The sequence below is a fragment of the Muscardinus avellanarius genome (assembly GCF_963383645.1).
Source record: "Muscardinus avellanarius genome assembly, chromosome: 2".
Classification (NCBI taxonomy): Eukaryota; Metazoa; Chordata; class Mammalia; order Rodentia; family Gliridae; genus Muscardinus; species Muscardinus avellanarius.
The window spans coordinates 199,190,787-199,211,456 of record NC_137787.1 but is presented as its reverse complement, the minus strand read 5'-3'; the positions used below and the strand labels follow the sequence as shown (position 1 = coordinate 199,211,456).

At 43.9% G+C, this 20,670-nt stretch overlaps 1 protein-coding gene across 1 annotated transcript in view; it reads right to left on the bottom strand.

Moving 5' to 3' along the window:
• The window catches only part of MYO16 (myosin XVI), a gene marked incomplete at both ends in the record, with an annotated part of 497,659 nt that overhangs the window by 284,095 nt on the left and 192,894 nt on the right, over nt 1–20,670 (bottom strand). The window contains 3 exons of the mRNA XM_080689777.1: nt 2,989–3,106; nt 12,123–12,228; nt 18,161–18,288. Of these exons, the coding sequence (XP_080545903.1) occupies nt 2,989–3,106; nt 12,123–12,228; nt 18,161–18,288 (352 nt within the window). The remainder of the gene's footprint in view (nt 1–2,988; nt 3,107–12,122; nt 12,229–18,160; nt 18,289–20,670) is intronic.

The following is a 20,670-nucleotide window of genomic DNA, read 5'->3' as shown; positions in this document are numbered from 1 at the left end:
TGGCCAGATTTTTAAAAGCATGCACCAGGAAGCTACCAAACCTACAAAGGCAGGTGATCGGAACCGAAAGGAAGGTGTTAATTAGAGCAGAATAAGGAAAGAACAACATAAAAAGTGGAGAGTGGAGAAGGCCTTAGCCAAGGTTCTGGTTAGACAGCGTGCCCCTGAGCACTCGAATGTTGGTGCTCGTTAAGTCAGGGGCTGTAATTCATGAGTAGTGCTAGACTGGGCCAGTGAGTGTGGCTGGCGAGAGCGTCGCCTAGGTCTGTGCTGGTGTCTCTGAATGTCCTCGCTGGCTTTGAATCTCCTCGCTCCCAGCTTCTTTATGTGAGGAGCAGAGCCCATGTATACTCTGCTCCCCACTGCCATGCCCGGAGAGCTTCCGACCCTGGCCTCGCGTGGACGGGACCCAGAATCTCCAAGGAAACTGTGAGCAAACAAGCTTTTTTTTCTCTAAGTTGTGTGGCCAGTCTTTTTGGATTGCAGCAGTGGGAATGTTGGCAGAGACAGTCAGGTTCTGGATTGCTGTGTCTATAAGGGAAGACTGCAGGACGTTGCTCAGGATGCTAGAATGGCCTGGCATTCTGAACCACCTCACAACCCCCTCTGAGCCCCTCAAGGATTTAGAGTGCCTCGGGGTCCCGGACTGCCTCTGGTCCATGGCTAAGAGCACATGTGACCCTCATGTCAAGCTGCATGGCTGCCAAGCTCCGAGGAGGGGCAGTCATCTCCCTGGGCTGGAGACGCTCGGGCTGCCTGTCAGCAGAGATGCTAACCGAAGGCTCAGGACTGTCCACTGCAGAGTTCTTTTTAATATATACATAGAAGTGTTTTCCAAGTTCACATTCTGGGGAAAAGAAACCAGAAGCAAATAAGTAGCGGCTAGTGCTTTCCGAAGCTGGCTACTGTCACCCTTGGTGAAGAGATGATGGAAATCAGAAGGGAGTCCCCTAGCACTTATGATGAGAAGCCACTTGTCCTGGGACCCTGCGCTGGTCAGGGACACTTTCAACTTTCAGTGCTCAGGACAATCCCAGGACTTGTGGTGACAAAGGGTCTTCTGGGCAGGCTGCAGTGGGCCTCAACCTCTGCGTTTCTGATGGACACCAAGGTCTGGGGCACAGGCCTGTGAGGTCAGGCTATGCCCTACAGCCTTACCATTTTAGCTTCCTGTCCTCAGGAACTTTCTGTCTGCCTCTCCACAGAGGCCACAATCTGCTGGCTGCGAAGAGCCATAATTAAAAGGCAGGCCCGGGCCTTCCGTGAGGTATGTGCTCGCCTAGTTGGGGCGCTCAGACCCAGCTGTGGAAGCCAGCTGCAGTCTCAGATGCGTCCCAAGTGGGAGGTGGGCCTTCAGGACCCCAGCTCAGGACAGAAATAATAACAGCTTTCTTGCTGCAGAATTTAAGCCTCCAGCTGCAAATTTAAAGTGGCCATTCTTTATATGCATGTTATTTATCAAATTTCATCAATTCAAATTTATCAAATTTCATCAATATCAATTTAGCAGAAGTTTAGCTTTTCTATACACTTGTTGCAAAACTAGATTTTTTTTCTTTCTAGATTATAGTTGAAAGAAATCTTCCTTCTGGAAGAAAATATAACTTTGAAAAAGGCAAATTAAATTGAGGTCTTTCAAAATCATTTATTTTTAATATATATATTTTTTGTGGTACTGGGGCCATTGTACCTCCAAGCCACACCCCCAGCCCTATTTTATTTAGTCTTTTTATTTTTGAAACAGGGTCTCACTTAGTTGCGAAGGGCCTTGCTAAGTAGTTGAGGCTGTCTGCAAACCACGATCCTCCTGTCTCCGCCTTTTGAATTCTGGGATTACAAGCATCACGCTCAGCAATATGCTTCTTAAAAGTACTTACTGTGCACAGTAAGCTCTGAGTGACAGGAGCATCCACGTCCACGGCACTCAGTGTGTCTCCCTCAAATTCACCCTGCTCCTTCCCCTCCCCATATATATTATTGAGACTGGTATCGACAACTTCATAAATGAATGTAGCATTATTTGAACCATTTACTTCAAAAAATCCTTTATAATTAGCAAATGTTTGTGTACTGAACACTCTTAGAAAGTGTGTGTGTGTGTATGTGTGTGTGTTACTGGGGGTTGAATATAGGGTTATTCTACTACCAAGCTACATCCCAGTCCTATTTATTTTTTAATTTTTATTTTTAAAGAGGGTCTAAGTTGCTGAGGGTCCCACTAAATCGCTGAGGCTGGCCTTGAACCTGAACTCCTGTCTCAGCCTCCTAAACACTGGGGTTATGAGCCTGTCCCTGACTTCTTACAAAACCTTTAAAATAGTTGATTCTTCCACATAGATTAGGTATTCCTTCTACAATTGTATTTATATTAATTTGCATGATTGGAAGGATGTGCATTCTTAGGTGGATTCTAAATTAGCTGAATTTTAAATGAGGAGTTTTCATAACACACACATTAAATATATAAGCCAAACAAGAAACAGGTTCTGCTTTAGTTCGGTGATTATTTCAATGTTTGGATTTATTTAAATCAACCATTTAAAAAATATAGATCCAATTTTCTTCAAAACAGCCTTCCCTGTGTGTTGTGTGAAGAGATCATATACATTGTGATTCATCTAAGTCAAGTGTTTCAGTTCACCTCTGTGTTCAGCAAGTGTGATTCACTTTTGGTCTGGTTCTCCTTTGGTTCGCCGCACACGTGTGAACACTTACACATCGCAACAAGTCTAGAACTTGGGCCCTCCTACCCCAGTCTCACACCCTCTGTGTGCCAAGTCTCCATCCCTGTTCTCATGTAATACAAACTTTCCAAGCTAGAGCTAGGGGTTTCTAATCACATCCACCAGGAGGAACAGACTTTGTCCCCAGTGATGGCCACGAGGTGGCTCCTCTCCCGTGGGCCCACTAGACTGTGACCGGAGGTGGAAACCGGTCGCTCCAATCTCCTCCCTGCATAGGGCAGCTCAGTTACGACCTGACACTTACCTCCAGTTGCATGCTTCTTCCTCGCACAGAACTGGAGCTCAGAATACTTTATGAAGCAACTGGACAAATTATTAAGAGGTGTCCTGGCATGTCCAAAGGCTTCCAAGATGCACAGGACCTGCCGTGGGAGAGAAAAGTTTACTGAAATGAACTGTGAAGCTGCAGGGGTTATTCCATTATCTGATAGTCGTATATGTCTCATATCATTCTGAATTTTCAAGGCTACTCTTTCATCAAATCCAATTATAAAATGTCTCAGACTATAGCCCCTGTTAAAAAGGTAACACACAGACTGCTGCAGTCTCGCTCTGTGTAAGTAGAAAAAAGCCAAACATACACTTGACAAATGTTATTCAAAAATTTAAACTTGAATAGAATGGTGTTTGAGGTTTGGGAAGGAAAGAATGAGGGCTGATTAAGTATTAACATTTATTTTAAAATAATAAATTGACGTAAACATTAGCATGCAATTTTCTGAATACTTAATTTTTTCTTAATACTTTTGTCCACGTGTGTGTGTGTGTGTGTGTGTGTTACTGAGGATTGTACCCAAGGGCCTTCTACCTCTGAGCTACACTTCCAGCCCTATTTTATTTTTTTGTTTTGCAAGAGGGTCTCACTAAGTTGCAAAGGGCCTCACTGAGTTGCTAAGGCTGGCTAAGGAACCTGTGATCCTCCTGTTTCAGCCTCCCAAGTACTGGGAATACATCACCATGCCCGAATTCTCTTGTTTAAATTTTGAAACAGGGTCTTGCTAGGTTTCCGAGAGCCTTGCTAAGTTGCTGAAGCTAGCCGTGAACCTTCCATCCTCCTGTACCAGCCTCCTGTGTACTAGATCACAAGTGTGAGCCACTGTACCCAGCTCACAAATCTCCTCGAACTGAGATCCCTCTTAACCTCCTCTACCACCTTTGGCTCCGCTCCAGCCATATTCTCTCACAGAAATAGAAAGAAAAAACTTTGTTGAAACCGTTGAATACACCAAGCAATTCTCCAAAAGTATGAAAATCTGACAGGGTCAAAGGTGGTTTCTTCTCCAAAAATGTTAGGTGCAGTTCTCCAGTCTGCCACAAGAGGGTGCAGAACCACACTCTATTGGTACTTGGGAATGTGTTTCTATTCCCTATAATTTCTGGTAACAGTATTTTATGAAAACTTTATTATAAGCTTTAAAGAATGCCTTGACTTTACTTTTTAATTTTCTTGAACCTGCTATATTAAGGCATTTATTTCCCTCAGATGGATTTTATATTATAAAAGATCATAAAACATTATTTTGATGTTAACCGCAAATAAAAAATGCTAAAAGCTTTGACAATGGTGAAGTGTGTTAAATAACTTGCTTTTGAAGCCTGAATTCTTAGGAATAATCACAGATTAAATTCTCAGAAAACACTACATTTGGGTATGCAATTTTATTTTAAAGATGGTTAGAAATAAATTGGTAGCAGTGATAAAAATGTTTTCTGAAAAAATAGTTTGAATCAACACTTAATAGTCTCTTCCTTTTTGCTTCTTTACAAAAGTCTAATGCTGACACAGTTGTGTATACTGTGAAATCAATATGGTAATTATTTCACATGATAACGACTTATATTAATTGAGCAATTGATTAATAGCCATAAAATAGTTTTGCCTCTAGCTATTTTGATTTGTATCTATTTTTTATTATTCCATGAGAAAGAACATTGCAGACAGTTAACATGGTGCCTCAGACAGGAAGCCCAGGGTAAAGATGAAATGCAGGGGCTGTGGGGCGCCCCCGTCTGGGCTTAGAGGTGACTGCTTATCTAACCTTGAAGGACTGCCTGAGTTCCTGTAGCATTATCTTCTATTCTGACACAGGAATTAAGTCCCCAGAGGCTGTCATCATAGCTGTGCAAACCCCTCAGCTTTGTGTTCCGTGTAAACATTTGGCAACCGATGGTGATTAATTTTGTTATTCTTAATATAATCACAGTTCCCACTTGTATCATGCTTGCTCTATGGCTGGCAACATTATAGAGTGAGTGAGTGTGTGTGTGTGTGTGTGTGTGTGTGTGTGTGTGTGTGCGTGCGCGTGTGTGTGTGCTCGCACGTGTGCACATGGGCGCATGCATGTGTGTGAATACATATTTTTAATCCTCATAATCGGTGTCTTCATTTTTTAAACAATAAACAGATTAGGTAACCTTCTCAAGGCTGAGTCTCCAATAATGGAGTTGGGAGCTGCTTCAAAGCCATCTGGCTGCAGAATCACACCCTGAATCAGGACATCATAGGGCTATTACTGATGAAATAATAGGAAAGACCTAAGTTGTGGGAAACTAATAAAAAGCTGAAAGCATTTAGCCAGAGGTAGACCTCCCAGGGCCGAAAGGAGACACTGCAGAGTCACCGCTGCTCCAAGATGTAAGGCTGACTTGCCAGGGAACTCTGGCACAACCAGTGCTCTTCATGTTTAATTAGCCACTTGGCCCATAGGTGGCGCTCAATAAATATGAATATAGTACGCTAATGCTGAGAAATCACAAAACCAGTAGCATTCCAGTGCTTTATGGCGTTTGACTTTGAAACAACATAATGAGAATGTCCCACAGTAATAAAAATTTTAAGCAAAAGTAAAACTGAAGGCAGGTAGGTATATACATTCTCAATATTTGCTGTCAAATTTTACTGGCGTGATTTTTTCCCCTTTTGTATTGCAGGATGTAATTTCAATAGCTCCACCATAATGGTTATGTGATATTACAGTACTAGTTAACCTAGTTTCTTAAAGTAAAAACCTATGCCCCCCTGATAAAAATAATAGGTATATTAATCAGGTTGAGCCAATCACTATGATTTGTGAAAGCCAATGCTCAATACATGTGAATTTAAGTGATTGTAATGGGACTGAATATTTCTTTCTTTCTCTCTTTTTTTCCTATCTCTTTCTTCCATTTTTTGTACTGGGGGTTGAACTCAGGGACATTCTACCTTTGAGCTATACCCACAGCTCTTTTTATTTATATGTTTACTTCCAAACAGGGTCTTGCTAAGTTGCTGAGGTCAGCCTTGAACCTACAATCTCTGTCTCAGCCTCCCAAAACTGAGATTACAGGCGTGCATTCAACACCCAGCCAAGTGTTTCTTAAAGTTGAAATTTATTTGAACCAGATTTGGGGAGAAGTGCCAGGCAGTTTCTTTCGAAAACATAACTTTTCGGTTCCGATAATTCTAATGACATGGAAAATCCCCAGCTCCTGATGTCTGAGTTTCAAACACGGAGCTTAGGGACAAAACCGTCCTTGTCCACTGGTCCTAGCTGACTTGAAACCGTCCAGAGGAGAGAAGAGCGTGGTGTGGACAGAAGGTCCCACCGTGGACAAAGCACAGGGTGTTCTTACTGTGAGGCTGAAGTTCCGAAGCAGCTCTCCGGCCCTCAAACAGGAGCACGCAACCTGTAACCTCTCACTAGAAGGCACTGCTGGACCTGGAGCTGGACCCCTGCGACGTCAGGCACCAGCCATGCCCACCCACCCCTCCCTCCCTCCTAGTGACCTGACAGCGCCCTGGGCCAGGCCTGTGACACTAGGCGGTCACCTTGTTCCTGAAGCCCTTTCTTTTATTCTCTCGCTCCCCCACCCCACCAAGATTTCCTTCTTTTATTTTGACAATGGCATCATCAATGTCACCAGATCTAGGAAGCTTCCTCCTTCTCAGCCTCTGCAAAAGTCTCTGCTGGAGACATAAGTGGATGCTCAGTACGTGGGTATTTGATTTAGGTGGAACTGAAGCCCCTTCGGCTTACTTTTATTTCTCATCATTCTTTCACTATAGCGTGGTAACTGTGGACCAAAGTGACCCACACCCACTTTTCCTCTCACACTCTGCTAGGACTGGGGGCAAACTGCCTGCCTTTCCTGCAGCAGCCTCTACCAGGCCCCTGAGCCTGCTCTGCATTCCTGTGCCAGGTGAGGCCGCCACTGCTCACAGTCCAGGAAACCAGCTTTCTCCCTGCAGGCTCAGCCAGGAGCCTCCCTCTCACCCCTGGCTGAATTCCCAACCGCCTGCTACATAGGCACATGTGTGAAGGGCGCCCTCTGCTCCTTTACCTATTGGAAGATTTTTTTCCAATGAGGAAGTCCTGATCCATCATTTCCTAAATGTACTTAAACTGACTGAACCTTTGTAATGTTATAAAGATTTACAGTAAATTCATAAATCTACCCTGTGCCTGTATGTATTTCCTGTACACAAACTCATGCTTTGTACAAATCACAGCTGGATAATTTTCATAAGCCTTTCAGAGACTGAGTGCTACTCAGAAGGATGTTTACTTAAATGTTTAAAAAACATGGTTAATATAGTGCTTAAGCCATGCTCAAACTTAGGCAATATCTTTCCTAAGATTAGCCGTCATTTATTTATAACAGCTCTTATGTGTTGTGAGGGATGAGTAGAATAAACAAAAGATTCAGAATCAGCTGAAGTCGAAATTTGCATTGATATTATGGTTTTGACCCCAGGATGCTAAATGGATGTGGAATCCTTCTTAGGATATGTTCTCTTAAACTAAAATGCAAGGTCAATTTACATCAACTAACCTCGAATGTATTTTAGAAATTATGCAGCCTGCTCTTCCTTCTCTCTCTCTCTCATCATTTTAAGAAATGATTGCTTAGTCTATAATTTGGAGGGAAAGCTATTATTCCTTGCCATTTCAATTATGTCGATAGCGTCTGTTGTTTCCGTTAGTTAACTTGCATTTATTTTATATCCATCTTGCTCATTCATGCCTCAACGCTTAAGCATCAGTAGTTAGTATATTAACGTATTTGAACAAAAAAGATAGGTTACGCTATTCTTCGCAAGTTGACTCCAAGCGTTACATGTTTTGAGCTGTGCTCTGGGATGACAACACGAGCTGAGTAAAAGTCATCTGCTAAAGTCATCTGTGAGCACCTATGCTGCTGTTCAGAGATGTTGTAGAATTAATTTAATACATATTTTTCTTATTAAGAGAAAACCATTTAGACCCAAGCTTAAACTTAGATATCCATTAGGTTTATATTTTAAGAATTTGTAATCTAAATTAAAATATAAAAATACACTACTGAGCCCTTAATTAAGCAAAAGTTTCTCCAATTCCTATTCAGGCATCAGATGCTATAAAATTTCAGAATATTCCCAGGTACACATTTCCAGAGTGGAGATAACCCACAGCACATGTTCATGGCACAACGTTTCTAGCTTTTTAACTTTTGAGCTTTAAGATTACATTGTTGTCTTGAGGAATAATCTAAGGTAAGATCATTCTTCAAGAAACATCTGTGTCCCAGCCTGATGTGAGCAGATGTTTTACTCCGGTGCCATCACACGCTTTTAAATATAAATTGCTGGATGAATGCAGGTGTCCTTTTGCCAGGTGTGTGCGGTGGCACACTGGAGCCACCTGGGGGAGGGCAGCCTGCCCCTGGCACCTGCAGCCTCGCTCCGGTGTGAGTGCCAGGGGCTGGTGCGGGCTGACCGATGCAACAGGGCCCATGGTATGCCTGGGACTTTGTCCAGGAAATGGCAGAGCACACGTGTACATCGCTTTCTTGACTGTCATACAGAGCGTGTTGATTTATCTTTAGCATTGTGTCTTACTTTGATATATAGGAGGAATTGAGCATGGTTTTTGATATATACATTCAGTAGTTTCTTAGCCTGATTTTTTTTTAACTTGTATGTCTTTTCTTCTCTTGGGATCCAAATTTTTTTTAAAAAACATGGTTATTTAAAAAAATAATAAAGGGTGAGAGAGGCAGGGGAATTGAGACAGATATAAGAAAACACCAATTCTTGGTCTTTGGATCAGGTATTTACCTAAAGATACATACTAGGACTTATAGGGTCTTGGTTACATAAAAAATGGGTTATCCACATTCAATTTACTTGGCTTTATTAGAGTAAGTTAACTTAGAAAACTTTTAGAATGCCGGGCGTGGTGGCGCACGCTTGTAATCCCCGCGCTTGGGAGGCAGAGACAGGAGGATCGCGCAGGTTCGAAGCCAGCCGTGCGCGCTGGCTTAGGAGACCCTGTTTCCATATTTTTAAAAATGTAAAAATAGGTCTGGGAGTGTAGCCCGGAGGTAGAAGGGCTTCCAGGAACCCCAGTACCACCAAAAAAAAAAAAAAAAAAAAAAACTTTTAGAATAATTAAATATCTTCTGGGCAGGTCAGAATCTATTCCTCTGTTCATGTGGTCACTTATTCTCCACATAGAAAGGGAGCCCCTGCGCGTGGCAGGAGGAGGCAGGATCTCTAGGCCACAGGGATAGGTGCTGGCAGCACAGGGTGGCTCCTGGCTGGACAAGGAGGAGGTGTGAGCGCGTGCAGGCAGTGTTCACAGCTCCCTCCAGCACAGGGTGAGAGGACCGGGAAGTCACATCACAGTCTAAGGAAGAGAATACAGCTGTCAGGAAGAAGGCCCAGCTGTTAAAGGCTGATTTATGGGACTTGATATGGGGAACTGAATCGGTCAGTTTTGGAGAGAAGTTACAGCGACACAGGTGCTGGCAGTTCACACCATCCACTCTCTGCTGTCTGAGTGGTGTGTCCACGTCCAAGCCAGCAATGTGAACAGATCCGAGCCTCCCCTGGACCAGCACCTTCTCTCCTCCCCTTGAGCTGATGGGAAGGTGCCTGGGCCCTAACCAACCCTGGGAACACAGCTGTCCTCTCTGCAGCCCCTGCCTCATGAACATGCATGCGCCAGAGGATGGTCAGGAAAAACAAGGAAGTGGGGATGGCTCTGGAAGAGGCCGAGTTACCGGGCAGTGCTCACTCATGACCCCAGCACTTGGGAGGCTGAGGCAAGAGGATCGCAGGTTCAGCACCAGCCTCGGCAGTGCAGTGAGACTCTGGCTCAGAATAAAAAGGACTGGGGGTGTAGGATGCTAGTTGGTAAGGCTTAGTGAGACCCTGTTTCAAAATAAAAAGGGCTAGGAGGCAGAATGCCCTTGGGTTCAACTCCTAGTATGAAAGAGGAGGAGGAGAAGGAGGAGGAGGAGGAGAGGAGCTGTAGGAGTTGAAGTAGTAGTAGTAGAAGTAGTAATAGGGTAGCAGTAGTAGTGGAAATAGTAATAGTAGTAATAGTAGTAACAGTAGTAGTAGTAGTAGTAATAGTAATAATGGCAGTAATAGTGGTAGTAATAGTAGTAATAGTGGTAGTAATAGTAGTAGTAGTAATAGGGTAACAGTAGTAGTGGAAATAGTAGTAGTAGTAATAGTAATAATGGTAGTAATAGTAGTAATAGTGATAGTAATAGTAGTAATAGTGATAGTAATAGTAGTAATAGTAGTAGTAGTAGTAATAGTATTAGGGTAGCAGTAGTAGTGGAAATAGTGATAGTAGTAATAGTAGTAACAGCAGTAGTAGTAATAGTAGTAATAATAGTAGTAATAGTAGTAATGGTGGTAGTAATAGTAGTAACAGTAGCAGTAGAAGTAGTAAAAGAGGCTCCGAGGTAATAGGAAGAGAGGCTGAAGGTCTCACTCGTGACAGCCTTGGGCCTCAGGAAAGCTGGGCTGGTGCGTAACTGTGGGAAGGGAAGGGCCCGCTTCGAGGATGGCCCTGTCTTTTAAGTGCACTCAGGGACGCCATGTCTGCTGGCTGGGACTCGGCATCCTCAGCGGCAGTGGCGGGGGCTGGGCTGGGCAGTGGGCAGCTCCCAGGTGGGACTGAGCAGCGGCCATGAGCTCAGGCTACGAGCTCAGGCTATGCCGGTGTCCTCTGCAACGCCAAGCGTGTCCAACTGCGGACGATCACTGCTCACTTCTGTTCCTCAAGAGCACTTTCCCAGGACAGAGGTGACGTGCTGTCTGTGGACAGGCTCCTCCTGGGGAGCAAAAGCTTCGGTTCTATTGCTTCTCCATGAGCCATGGCCGAGTCTCCGCTGTTACTTAGGCTCTGCTGTTCCTTCTGACCTGTAGCCATAGGCTCCTGTGCAGGAGGCTTCTGGCTTCCCTCCCCGAGTGTGTTCACCCCAGCTGCTTAGGTCTAAAAGCCCCGTAAACAAAACCTGCCAGGCTGTGTAGTACCAAGAGACCCAGTCTGCGGCCCACGCCTGCGTGCCTCCTGCACATGACTTCTGACCCTCACGGAAGGCAGCTTTTTAGCAAACCACAGCTGCCTACTGAACTCTCTGCCTCCTCCTTGAAGCCCGGCAGTGCCTTAGACAGCTGAAAGAGCAGGAACAGTGTCTTGAATGGTTGCGAAGGTGATGCTGCACGTGTTTCCAAGTTGTGTTAGACGCTGCTTTGGGCCTCTGGGTTTATGACCTGTTGGTCTGTGTCATCCAGGTCCACTGTTGCTGATTCTTTCAGACATGTTGCAACTTATATTATCAGCTTTCATGAATACATCACATAATTGCTTTTCAGTCTGGACCCCCAAAAGTCCAAAGTGACTCCCTTTCTTCCTTCCCTCCTCTCCTCTCCTCTCCTCTCCTCTCCTCTCCTCTCCTCTCCTCTCCTCTCCTCTTCTCTTTTCTCTCTCTCTCTCTCTCTCTCTCTCTCTCTCTCTCTCTCTCTCATACTTTTATTGGGGAATTACAGTCTCACATCATAATGTAGTTCACAGTGATAGTAACATCCAGGCACACAGCTCCTAGTGGGATTTCCTGGCCCCATACAGGGCTGGGATTGCCATTGGTATTCCCACACCTGTATGTAATGTCATGGGGAGGGAGCGGTCCCTTCACTGACCCCCCCCCCCCGCCACTGCCCCCCTGCTCTCTTGCAGCCCCATGACTCCTTGGCCTTTTCATATAAGAGAAAACACAAGGCCCCTCACTTGTGACTGGCTGAGCTCATATGGCATTAACATTCTCCTGGTTCAAGGCGGCACTTTTCATGGGAACCACAGTGATCTCCAATGGGATGGCATGTCTTAGGCTCAACTATTCAGAGAAAATATAAAAAGGCAGTATGCTCAAAATATTTTTAAATACACTAAATATAACATTGACTTGAGCAGTTCTAAATAGCTCCAGGGTCCTATCAGACCGCCCCTCCCTACATTTGGACCAGCTCTGCCTTGATGATACCCCTCTCGGCGTGCTAGTGACATTTTTCTTGGCTCAACAGAGTCCTTCACAGACCTACCAACCCAAACAAGCACTTACGTGTTTTAGTCTGGAGTCAAGCATGGCCCTGCCGGAGCCAGACCTGAAAGTGAGGTGTCGCAGGATCTGCCTGCAAGCTTCAGACTTCCCGGAGCCTCGCTCTCCACTGCGGGAAAAACGGGAAACACAAGTTCACCTGATTGTAGAAGTCAGTACAAGAAATTACAATAATCAGACATAATTCTTAGATGACGACGGAGAGGGGGACTGCTAGTGAATGGATGGTGCAGAGTCGGTCTTCAGGTGATGCATTCATCTTACATATTTAGCAAACACATACTCTGCCTTGGGCCTAATGGTGTTTTAGAAATCTAGACTACAAGCTGGGCATGGTGGCGCACGCTTGTAATTCCAGCATTCGGGAGGCTGAGACCAGAGGATTGCAGTTTGAGGCCAGCCTCAGCTACTTACTGAGGCCCTCCGCAACTCACTGAGACCCTGTTTCAAAATAAAGAATAAAAAACAGGGCAGGGGTGTAGCTCGGAGTTCGAATGCCCCGGGGTTCCAACCCCAGGCCCACAAAAAAAACCAAACAAATTAAAGAAATCCAGACTACAGATGAACACAGAGTGACTTCTGCCATCCAGGATCTTAGGGAGTGGAACCGTGTGACTCGGGGATGCAGCAGGAAGGCCTCACAGTGACAAGAAGTTGTCCTCAGCATGGCGCAAGGACATCAGCGAGGACTTCCCCAAGGAACAGCAGTCCAGAGCGGGAAGGACAGGTGTCCATCCCGGAGCCGCAGGACGCCTGCCTGGGGAAGCTGTGAGGTCTCTTGATCCCTCCAGGAAAGGAAAGACACCGCGCCACCGGGCGTGGTGGGCACGCTTGTGATCCCCGCGCTTGGGAGGCGGAGACAGGAGGATCGTGCAGGTTCGAAGCCAGCCGCGCGCGCTGGCTTAGGAGACCCTGTTTCCAAATAAAAAAATGTAAAAATAGGTCTGGGAGTGTAGCCCGGAGGTAGAAGGGCTTCCAGGAACCCCAGTACCACCAAAAAAAGAAAAGAAAAAAAGAAAAAAAGAAAGACACTGCGCCTCCCTCGGGAGAGTCAGGCACCTGGGCTTTCTGAGCACGCCTCTCCTGTGGGAAGAACCTGAGCCTCATGGCTGCTCACAGTGGGAGAGGTCTCCGGGTGAGCACTGTGCCCGGCACTCTAAGACTCTAACATGGCCCTCTCACGGTCCCCTTTTCAGTGGCTTTTGAAAGAGGCTCTATGATTGGCATTTTCCCTAGTCAAGGGCCAGCTATTTAAGCTTGTATTTTATAATGGCGACACTTTAATAGTTCCCCCATTAATGTATTGTGGTTTCTACGACAATAACCATGTCATACACCTGACACTGAGACTGGGTTATCATAAAATTCCTATGAAATAATTGCCAATGTGGTGTGATAGACATAGAAGCAGTTATTAATCCAAATGAAAACTCTTTTAAAGTCTTTACTTAGTAGGCTCCGCTCTCCAAACTTTGAAAGATCTTTTAGTAGTAATGTTCCTGCCTTGGAAAATTCATCCTATTAGGGTCGATTAGAGGGCATTTGCCAGACAATAAGTAATTAGTTATTTAACTCCCAAGTTGTTAATGAACACTTCTTCCCTGGTCTGTGCTAACCTTTAACATTTTTAACTCCCAGGACTTAAAATTATCAATATGATCTGATATTGAAATTAAATCTGGAAGAAAAATTAGATTTTTTTTTCAGTCTGGTTCTAAGTTAAAGTGTTCTAGATGGTATTGTTGTTGACTGATTGATTAGAAGTCTTTTGAAAGAACTACAGCAGAGACAGAATGATTTTTTTAAATTATTATTAAAGAGAAACAAGACAGCAAAGGGGTAGGAAAGAAAGAGATCACTTTTCTCCTCTCTGTCCCCTCCCTCCCTCCTTCCCTCCCCCCCTCCCTCCCTCCCTCCCTCCCTCCTTTCCTTCCTTCCTCCCTTGCTTTCTTTTCTTTCTTTCCAGTTATTTATTTATTTTTTCTGTAGTGCTGGGGATAGAATCCAGGGGCATTCCAGCTCTGAGCTATACTCCCAGATATATACCCCCAGTGCTATTTTTTATTCTTTATTTTAAAACAGGGTCTCACTGGGTTGCAAAGGACCTCACTAAGTAGCTGAGGCTGTCTGTAAACTACAATCCTCCTGTCTCAGCCTCCTGAATGCTGGGATGACAAGTGTACACCACCACCTTGCTCAATGTCTTTCTTATATTGAGAATTTTGTATGTGTGTGTGGTACTGGGAGTGGAACCCAGAGGCTTTCTATCTCCAGGCTACACTCCCAGACCCATTTTATACTTTATTTGGAAACAGGGTCTCACTAAGTTGCTGAGAGCCTCACTAAGTAGCTGAGGCTGGCTTTGAAACTGTGCGATCCTCCTGTCTCAGCCTCCCAAGCGCAGGGATTACAAGTGTGCGCCACCACGCCCAGCTTATATTGAGGATTTTAACCGAAATATTGTAAGAAATCATTAATCACAGGAAACAGCAAAAAAGTCGTGAAATGAGTCAGGGAAAAACTTCAAGGTGGTCATGGCTGAATTAGAGAATAAAAGGGTAGAACTGGGGAAATAAGGGAGTTGTCAGGGTCACTGTATATCATCAGGACCCTGCTGATGGGTCTCATTTGTCCTTGGGTGGGCAGTTTGTGCCTCTCCCTAGTTGTACCCAGGTGACCTCAATGCTGATGACTGAGGAGGCTCCCAATATCAAATGACATCTGTTTTAGAAATATTTATTATTTTATTTGAAGGAAAATTTATTTCTAAAAATCTTCTCATAGTCTGGGATATCGAAACTAACGCTCACTGTTCACATTCCATGACATTCTATAAATCATTTTTATTTATATTGTAGAAAAGTAGAAAAGAATGTACAACATACTATGGCAAGTACCACCTCCCAGATGATGAAAGAGGCCTACCAACCCAAAGCTTCTAGGGCCCAGGGCAGGTGGGGCACATTTCTGATCTAGGCACTGATGGGGCCAGTGAATCAAGACCAGAAAATTCTCTCCAAGAACTTGAGCATCCCAGAACAAGAATATTCAAGTTTTGATCACCAAATCTTAAATCATCCTTTAAAAGTGCTAGGTCTGAGACACAAGAGAAACTTAGTACATGATATGTAAGTAGCTTATTGAGTTGAAGTCTGCATAACTGTGATGTTTTGGTAGAAATGGAGAAAGCCTTCCTAGTCAAGGCAATCAAGAAGTCAGAGAACGGCAAAGAAGAAGAAGACCACAATCCCATGCCCTGTGATCTCAGATTATATCTTCTGTTCTACATGCCAGGAATCAATGAGGCCATTGTGAAACTTGAATAAATAAACGTGTTTCTTTTCAAAATAAGTACTTTATACACGGCATCATTAGCCTGAAAATGTCCCTAAGGAGCACTAGTTCTGCAGAATATTAGCAAGTTTTCTTGGGAAAAAAATTCACAAGTAAATACATGTAGAAATGTCTTAAATAGAGACAAGGCTCTCTGCTGCTCTGCTATGGACAGAACTCCAAAGGAAAGGGACCCACTGTCTCTTTTTCTACTCCCCTTCCCATAGCCCCAGGGACCAATGCTTTGCACAACCCTTGAACAGCTTCTGGGAAGGTCTGCTTTAGAACTAAGCAATCTGGGAAGAATTTCAGTACATCTGTGTATCAGGTGGACAGGGTTCCTGTCTGGCTGTACCCGTGCTAGGCTCCATTCACCATTCATGCTCAGAACCAGGCTTGGACTCCCATCCCAGAGTTACCATTTACTACTCCTGAGACCCAGACTAACTAGCTAACCCCTTCAACAGTCCACCTGACACATAAGGTAGTGGTTGTCATCACATCTCCCCCACCTTCCCTAAATCACAGAACTACTGATCGCACAGAGCTTCTAAGGATATGCATAAGCTAATACATATAAAGCCCCGAGTCCCGGCCAGATGCATAGTAACTTCTCAGTAAGGATTGGCTGTCATTGTTGCCAACACTGTTGTACTCCACCATTTTCATCAATTCACAATGTTTTCTAAGTAATTTTGGGGGGATGATACTGGGGTTCCTGGAAACCCCTGCATCTCCAGGCTACACTCCCAGACCTATTTTTACACTTTCCTAGTTGGAAACAGGGTCTCTTAAGCCAGCGCGGCTGGCTTCGAACCTGAGTGATCCTCCTGTCTCCACCTCCGAAGTGCGGGGATTACAAGCGTGCCCACCACGCCCGGCTTCTAAGTAATTTTGAAGACATGCTTTTCTCTGATCAACAAAGATGAGGAAACCTCACAGACAAAGCAGATAATAGCAGAGCTGCTTCATTCAAGCATGGATGAGAATCCCCTGGCAAAGTGTCTCTCTCCTCTCTGGTATTCTCGGGAATGCTGTGTGAAAACCTGAGCATGGGAGATGGAACCTGCCAATCAAATCCCCCATGGGATTTTTGGTAAAAATCAAAGTTAAAGCACATTTACAAACATATCAAAGCCAATCACTGAGCCAAACATGAAAAGGCGGGGGAGCTGGGGAGGGGCTAAATAGTGACGTGTGCATGTATGCCTCTCCCATCTTGTGCCCCATTAAGATGTACTTAAACAAATATATCAAAGTCAATCACTAAGCCAAGCATGGGGAGGAAGGAGGGGGAGGCAGTGGGGTGAGAACTGGGGAAGGGCTAATTGCGTGATGTGTGCATATGTGTTTCTACCATCTTTTATCGCATTAAGATGTATGACTACAATGCACCAATAAAAAACTTAAAATAGATAAATAAAAGGGAAAAGATATATGACAATGTACCAATAAAAAAATTTACAAATAAACACTTAAGTCTTTTGGATTCTGTCTATGTCCCATCATTTCTCTTCTGATTTCGCTTAAACTGGTGGGCTGGGTGCTGCCTGGTCTACATCACATCATTTCTGTTCTGATTTGCTGGACTGGTGTGCTGGGTGCTGCCTGGCTTACATATTTGTTTCCGGCCGACAGTAATGAGGGAGACAAAGTTAAGTCTACTGACAGATGTCTCCCTCTGCAGACTACTGTCCAACCAAAACACAGCTCTCTGATGCAGATCTCAATACTTCAATTATTTCTTCAATCCTCCATCAATATTCAATCCATCCCATCCTTACATCTGTGGTAACCCCTTTTTCTTTGAAGAAATTTTACTCCTACATAAGTGAATGGAGCTAAAATGACCATTACAAACAAACAAACAAACAAACACAAAACAAAACAAACAAAATGCTCTGAGAGTATCAGTTCATAATACATGAGCAGACAAAAGAATCAGGTAGGAAAACAATTTACAAAGAAGAGCTGTGTTTCAGGAGGCCCAGCATTTGAACAGCGGCTCAGGTCCGCCAGCATTGGGAGCGTTCTTCCTCCACGTTTCTTAGGTTGGAAAGCAGAAACACTGAGGTTCTAAGTTTTAAATCTTCGAAATGAAATGAGTTTCAGGTTAAGTTTGTTGTTATTGATCCCACTACACTTGGGGCTATTTCTAGGAGAAATGATGTTCCTCCTTTGTAACAAGTCATGTACTTATTGCAAGACATAGTGGGCCGCTGGCCTCTGAGGAGGAGCTGAGTAAGTGTGAACCCAGAGAAATGAGGACATCACCCCCACCCAGCATCTGGGTGGATCAGAGCATGGAGGATGGGGAGGGGGACTCACCTGAGCATCTGAGCATGGAGCACTGGGTGGAGGACTCTGAGAATCTGAGCATGGAGCACTGGGTGGAGGACTCTAAGAATCTGAGCATGGAGCACTAGGTGGAGGACTCTATGAGAATTTGAGCATAGCGCACTGGGTGGAGGACTCACTTGAGAATCTGAGCACGGAGCACTGGGTAGAGGACTCACCTGAGAATCTGAGCATGGAGTACTAGGTGGAGGACTCTATGAGAATCTGAGCATAGCGCACTGGGTGGAGGACTCACTTGAGAATCTGAGCATGGAGCACTGGGAGGAGGACTCATATGAAAGTCTGAGCACAGAGCACTAGATTGAAGACTCATGTAGGAAGCTGAGCATGGAGGTCAGTGGGGGACTCACCTGAGAATGAAACACTGAGGCCTCTCCTCCTGGAAGAGCTGATAGAAGGCTCTCTCTGCGCAGGAAAAGAGGTGAGGAGGCAGCGAGGGGCTGGGCTTCCCTGTGTGGCTCAGGTACAGCTGGGAGACCTGGAAACGGGGCAGCAAAAAGATAAAACTGCTGTGTATTGGTCCCGGGAACTTTTATCCTGTGACACAACTGACTGATGTCCCATCCAGTACCAAAGGAATCGCTAATGTTAAATCTCATTTGGATTCACAAAATGCTCACAGCGGGTCCCCAGACAGCACCACAACCCAGTAGAGGCTTATATTTTATCCTTTATTTATTGGTCTACAGAGTTTAAATTATTCTTCTTTAAGAGCAACTCACAAGAATCCAGTTTAGTGGGTAGCCGTGAAATAAAATGAAACCATGGTAATTCTCATCAAACACAATCTCCCTCCACAACGGTTATTAATAACGAGAAGGCAGGGATTTAAGCTGGATTCTGAAGAGGCAGCTGCTGCTGAACACAGACGAATTTATGTATTTCTCAGAAAAATAAAAGTTCAAGTTAATTTATGTGAAATGGAGATTTATGATTGCCATAGTGATTCACTGGCAGCATTTTTAGTCCTTTGGAGATTCTAGTGAATTTTGCTACAATAGAATAAAAAAATAAGTAATAGGGAGACTTCTGAATCTGGATCAAATCCCAGACAAAATTTTATTTTATAAGAAAATTGGCCAGTATCTTCAAGAGTGTCAAGATCAGGAAAATCAAGATAAGACTGGAACTGTTTGAGACTGGAGGGGGTGAAAGAGCCTGGTGGTCAATGTGTCACATGATGCTGGCCTGTCTATTGCCTGGGCACTGTGGACAGTGGGCATTCTGGATGAGAGACAAGGTCTCTTGGCTAAATGACAGCAGTGTACCAGTAGCAGTGTCCAGACTTGATGCAAATATGGGGAATGACTTGTTTGTCAGAAATACACAAGAAATACATTCATGGTTGATAGGACCATATGCCAGACAATTGTTTTAAATCAACTGAGGGGAAAAGCACTTTGTAATGTTTAATTATAAGTTTTGCATATGTTTAAAATTATTCAAAGTGAAAAGAATTTTTAAAATGCAATAAATTAGCTATAGCTATAAAAATAACTGGATATGTCTCACAGACAGCACAGCGTGGAACTGATTAGATACACAGGAGGCGTGCCTTAGTCTTTGCTCACAAGGAAGACATAAACAGAAAAAGAAAAGGCAGCCTCTGCTCTTGGGAGATAGGAGGGTGGTTCCCTACAAATTGGTGGTAAGCAGTAAGAGAAGGGTGTCTAGAATCCTGATGATGGTACAGGATCTGAATGCTCATGAACTTTTACCTATCTGTTCACCAATATCATGAGAACTTTTTCGTGTTCAGCATCCCTCAATAAAACTCCAAAAAGCCAAAATCATTATACAGCATCATGCTAATGTGAAGACTGAGGAATAAGATCATACAAACAGACCAAAATTCTGAGCTCAACACCACCCAGCATGAAGGGAGGGGCGGATCCTTTAAGAGTAGTAAAGAATGGTGCTGAAAATACCAATAATCTAAAAGGAAAATAAAGGATTGATCCCTACCTCACACCCTATGTAAAAGTTACTTATACATTAATTTAAATCCCAAATATGGGCAGCAAGGTTTAAGACATTTATCTAGGTATACAGAATGCTATGCTCATTATTTGGGAGTAAGTAAAGAAAAGAAACAAGGTTCACAAACAAAAATTAGAAGGAAAAGGAAGGGGTAATTTCAGTACATTAAATATAACTACTCCTGGTCAACCACAGAATAAAGTAGGACAAGCCAAAATACAATAGAAAATTGGGCAAAGAACAAACACAGAAAAATAGCAAAGAACTATGAGAAAAGACGAAAAGCTCTCTGGTGGCTGGGGAAATGCCAGTTGCAATGATAAGATCACATTTTACAATCAAAATACTGCAAGTTTGATCAGTACCAGCTTAATGATGGCAGCTGTCAGGTGCTATGTGCACGATGAAGCTGTTCTCCACACTTCCCGCACTCTCTCTCCTCCATCCCCCAGACTGACACTCAGAAGTCTTTATAACTGTCATATAAGAAGTGTTTTCAAGTGTCTACAGAGGAGGATATTGGTGCCAAGAAACATCAGTGACCAGAACAGGGTGGTAGGGCTAGGTCATGGTGGATCTTGCTTTCACAAAGACTGAAAAACACATTTATGGATCCTGTATTGTTGTTTTTAACAAGTTAGGAGCGTCATTACACCATGTCTTCAAAATTCAGTATGTACACTCCACTAGGAATGTTTTTAGAAACTAAAATATGAACACAAAAGGAACTCATCAAGACAACTTTAATTGGCCTTGTTAAAAGCAGAAAATCTAGAAATATCTTTAAAAATCTGTAATAAAAATAATGGGTAAACATAAATGTGTTTGAACACAAAAGTGCTATAGAAAATGTTATAAAAAAATTTTTTTTTGTGGTACC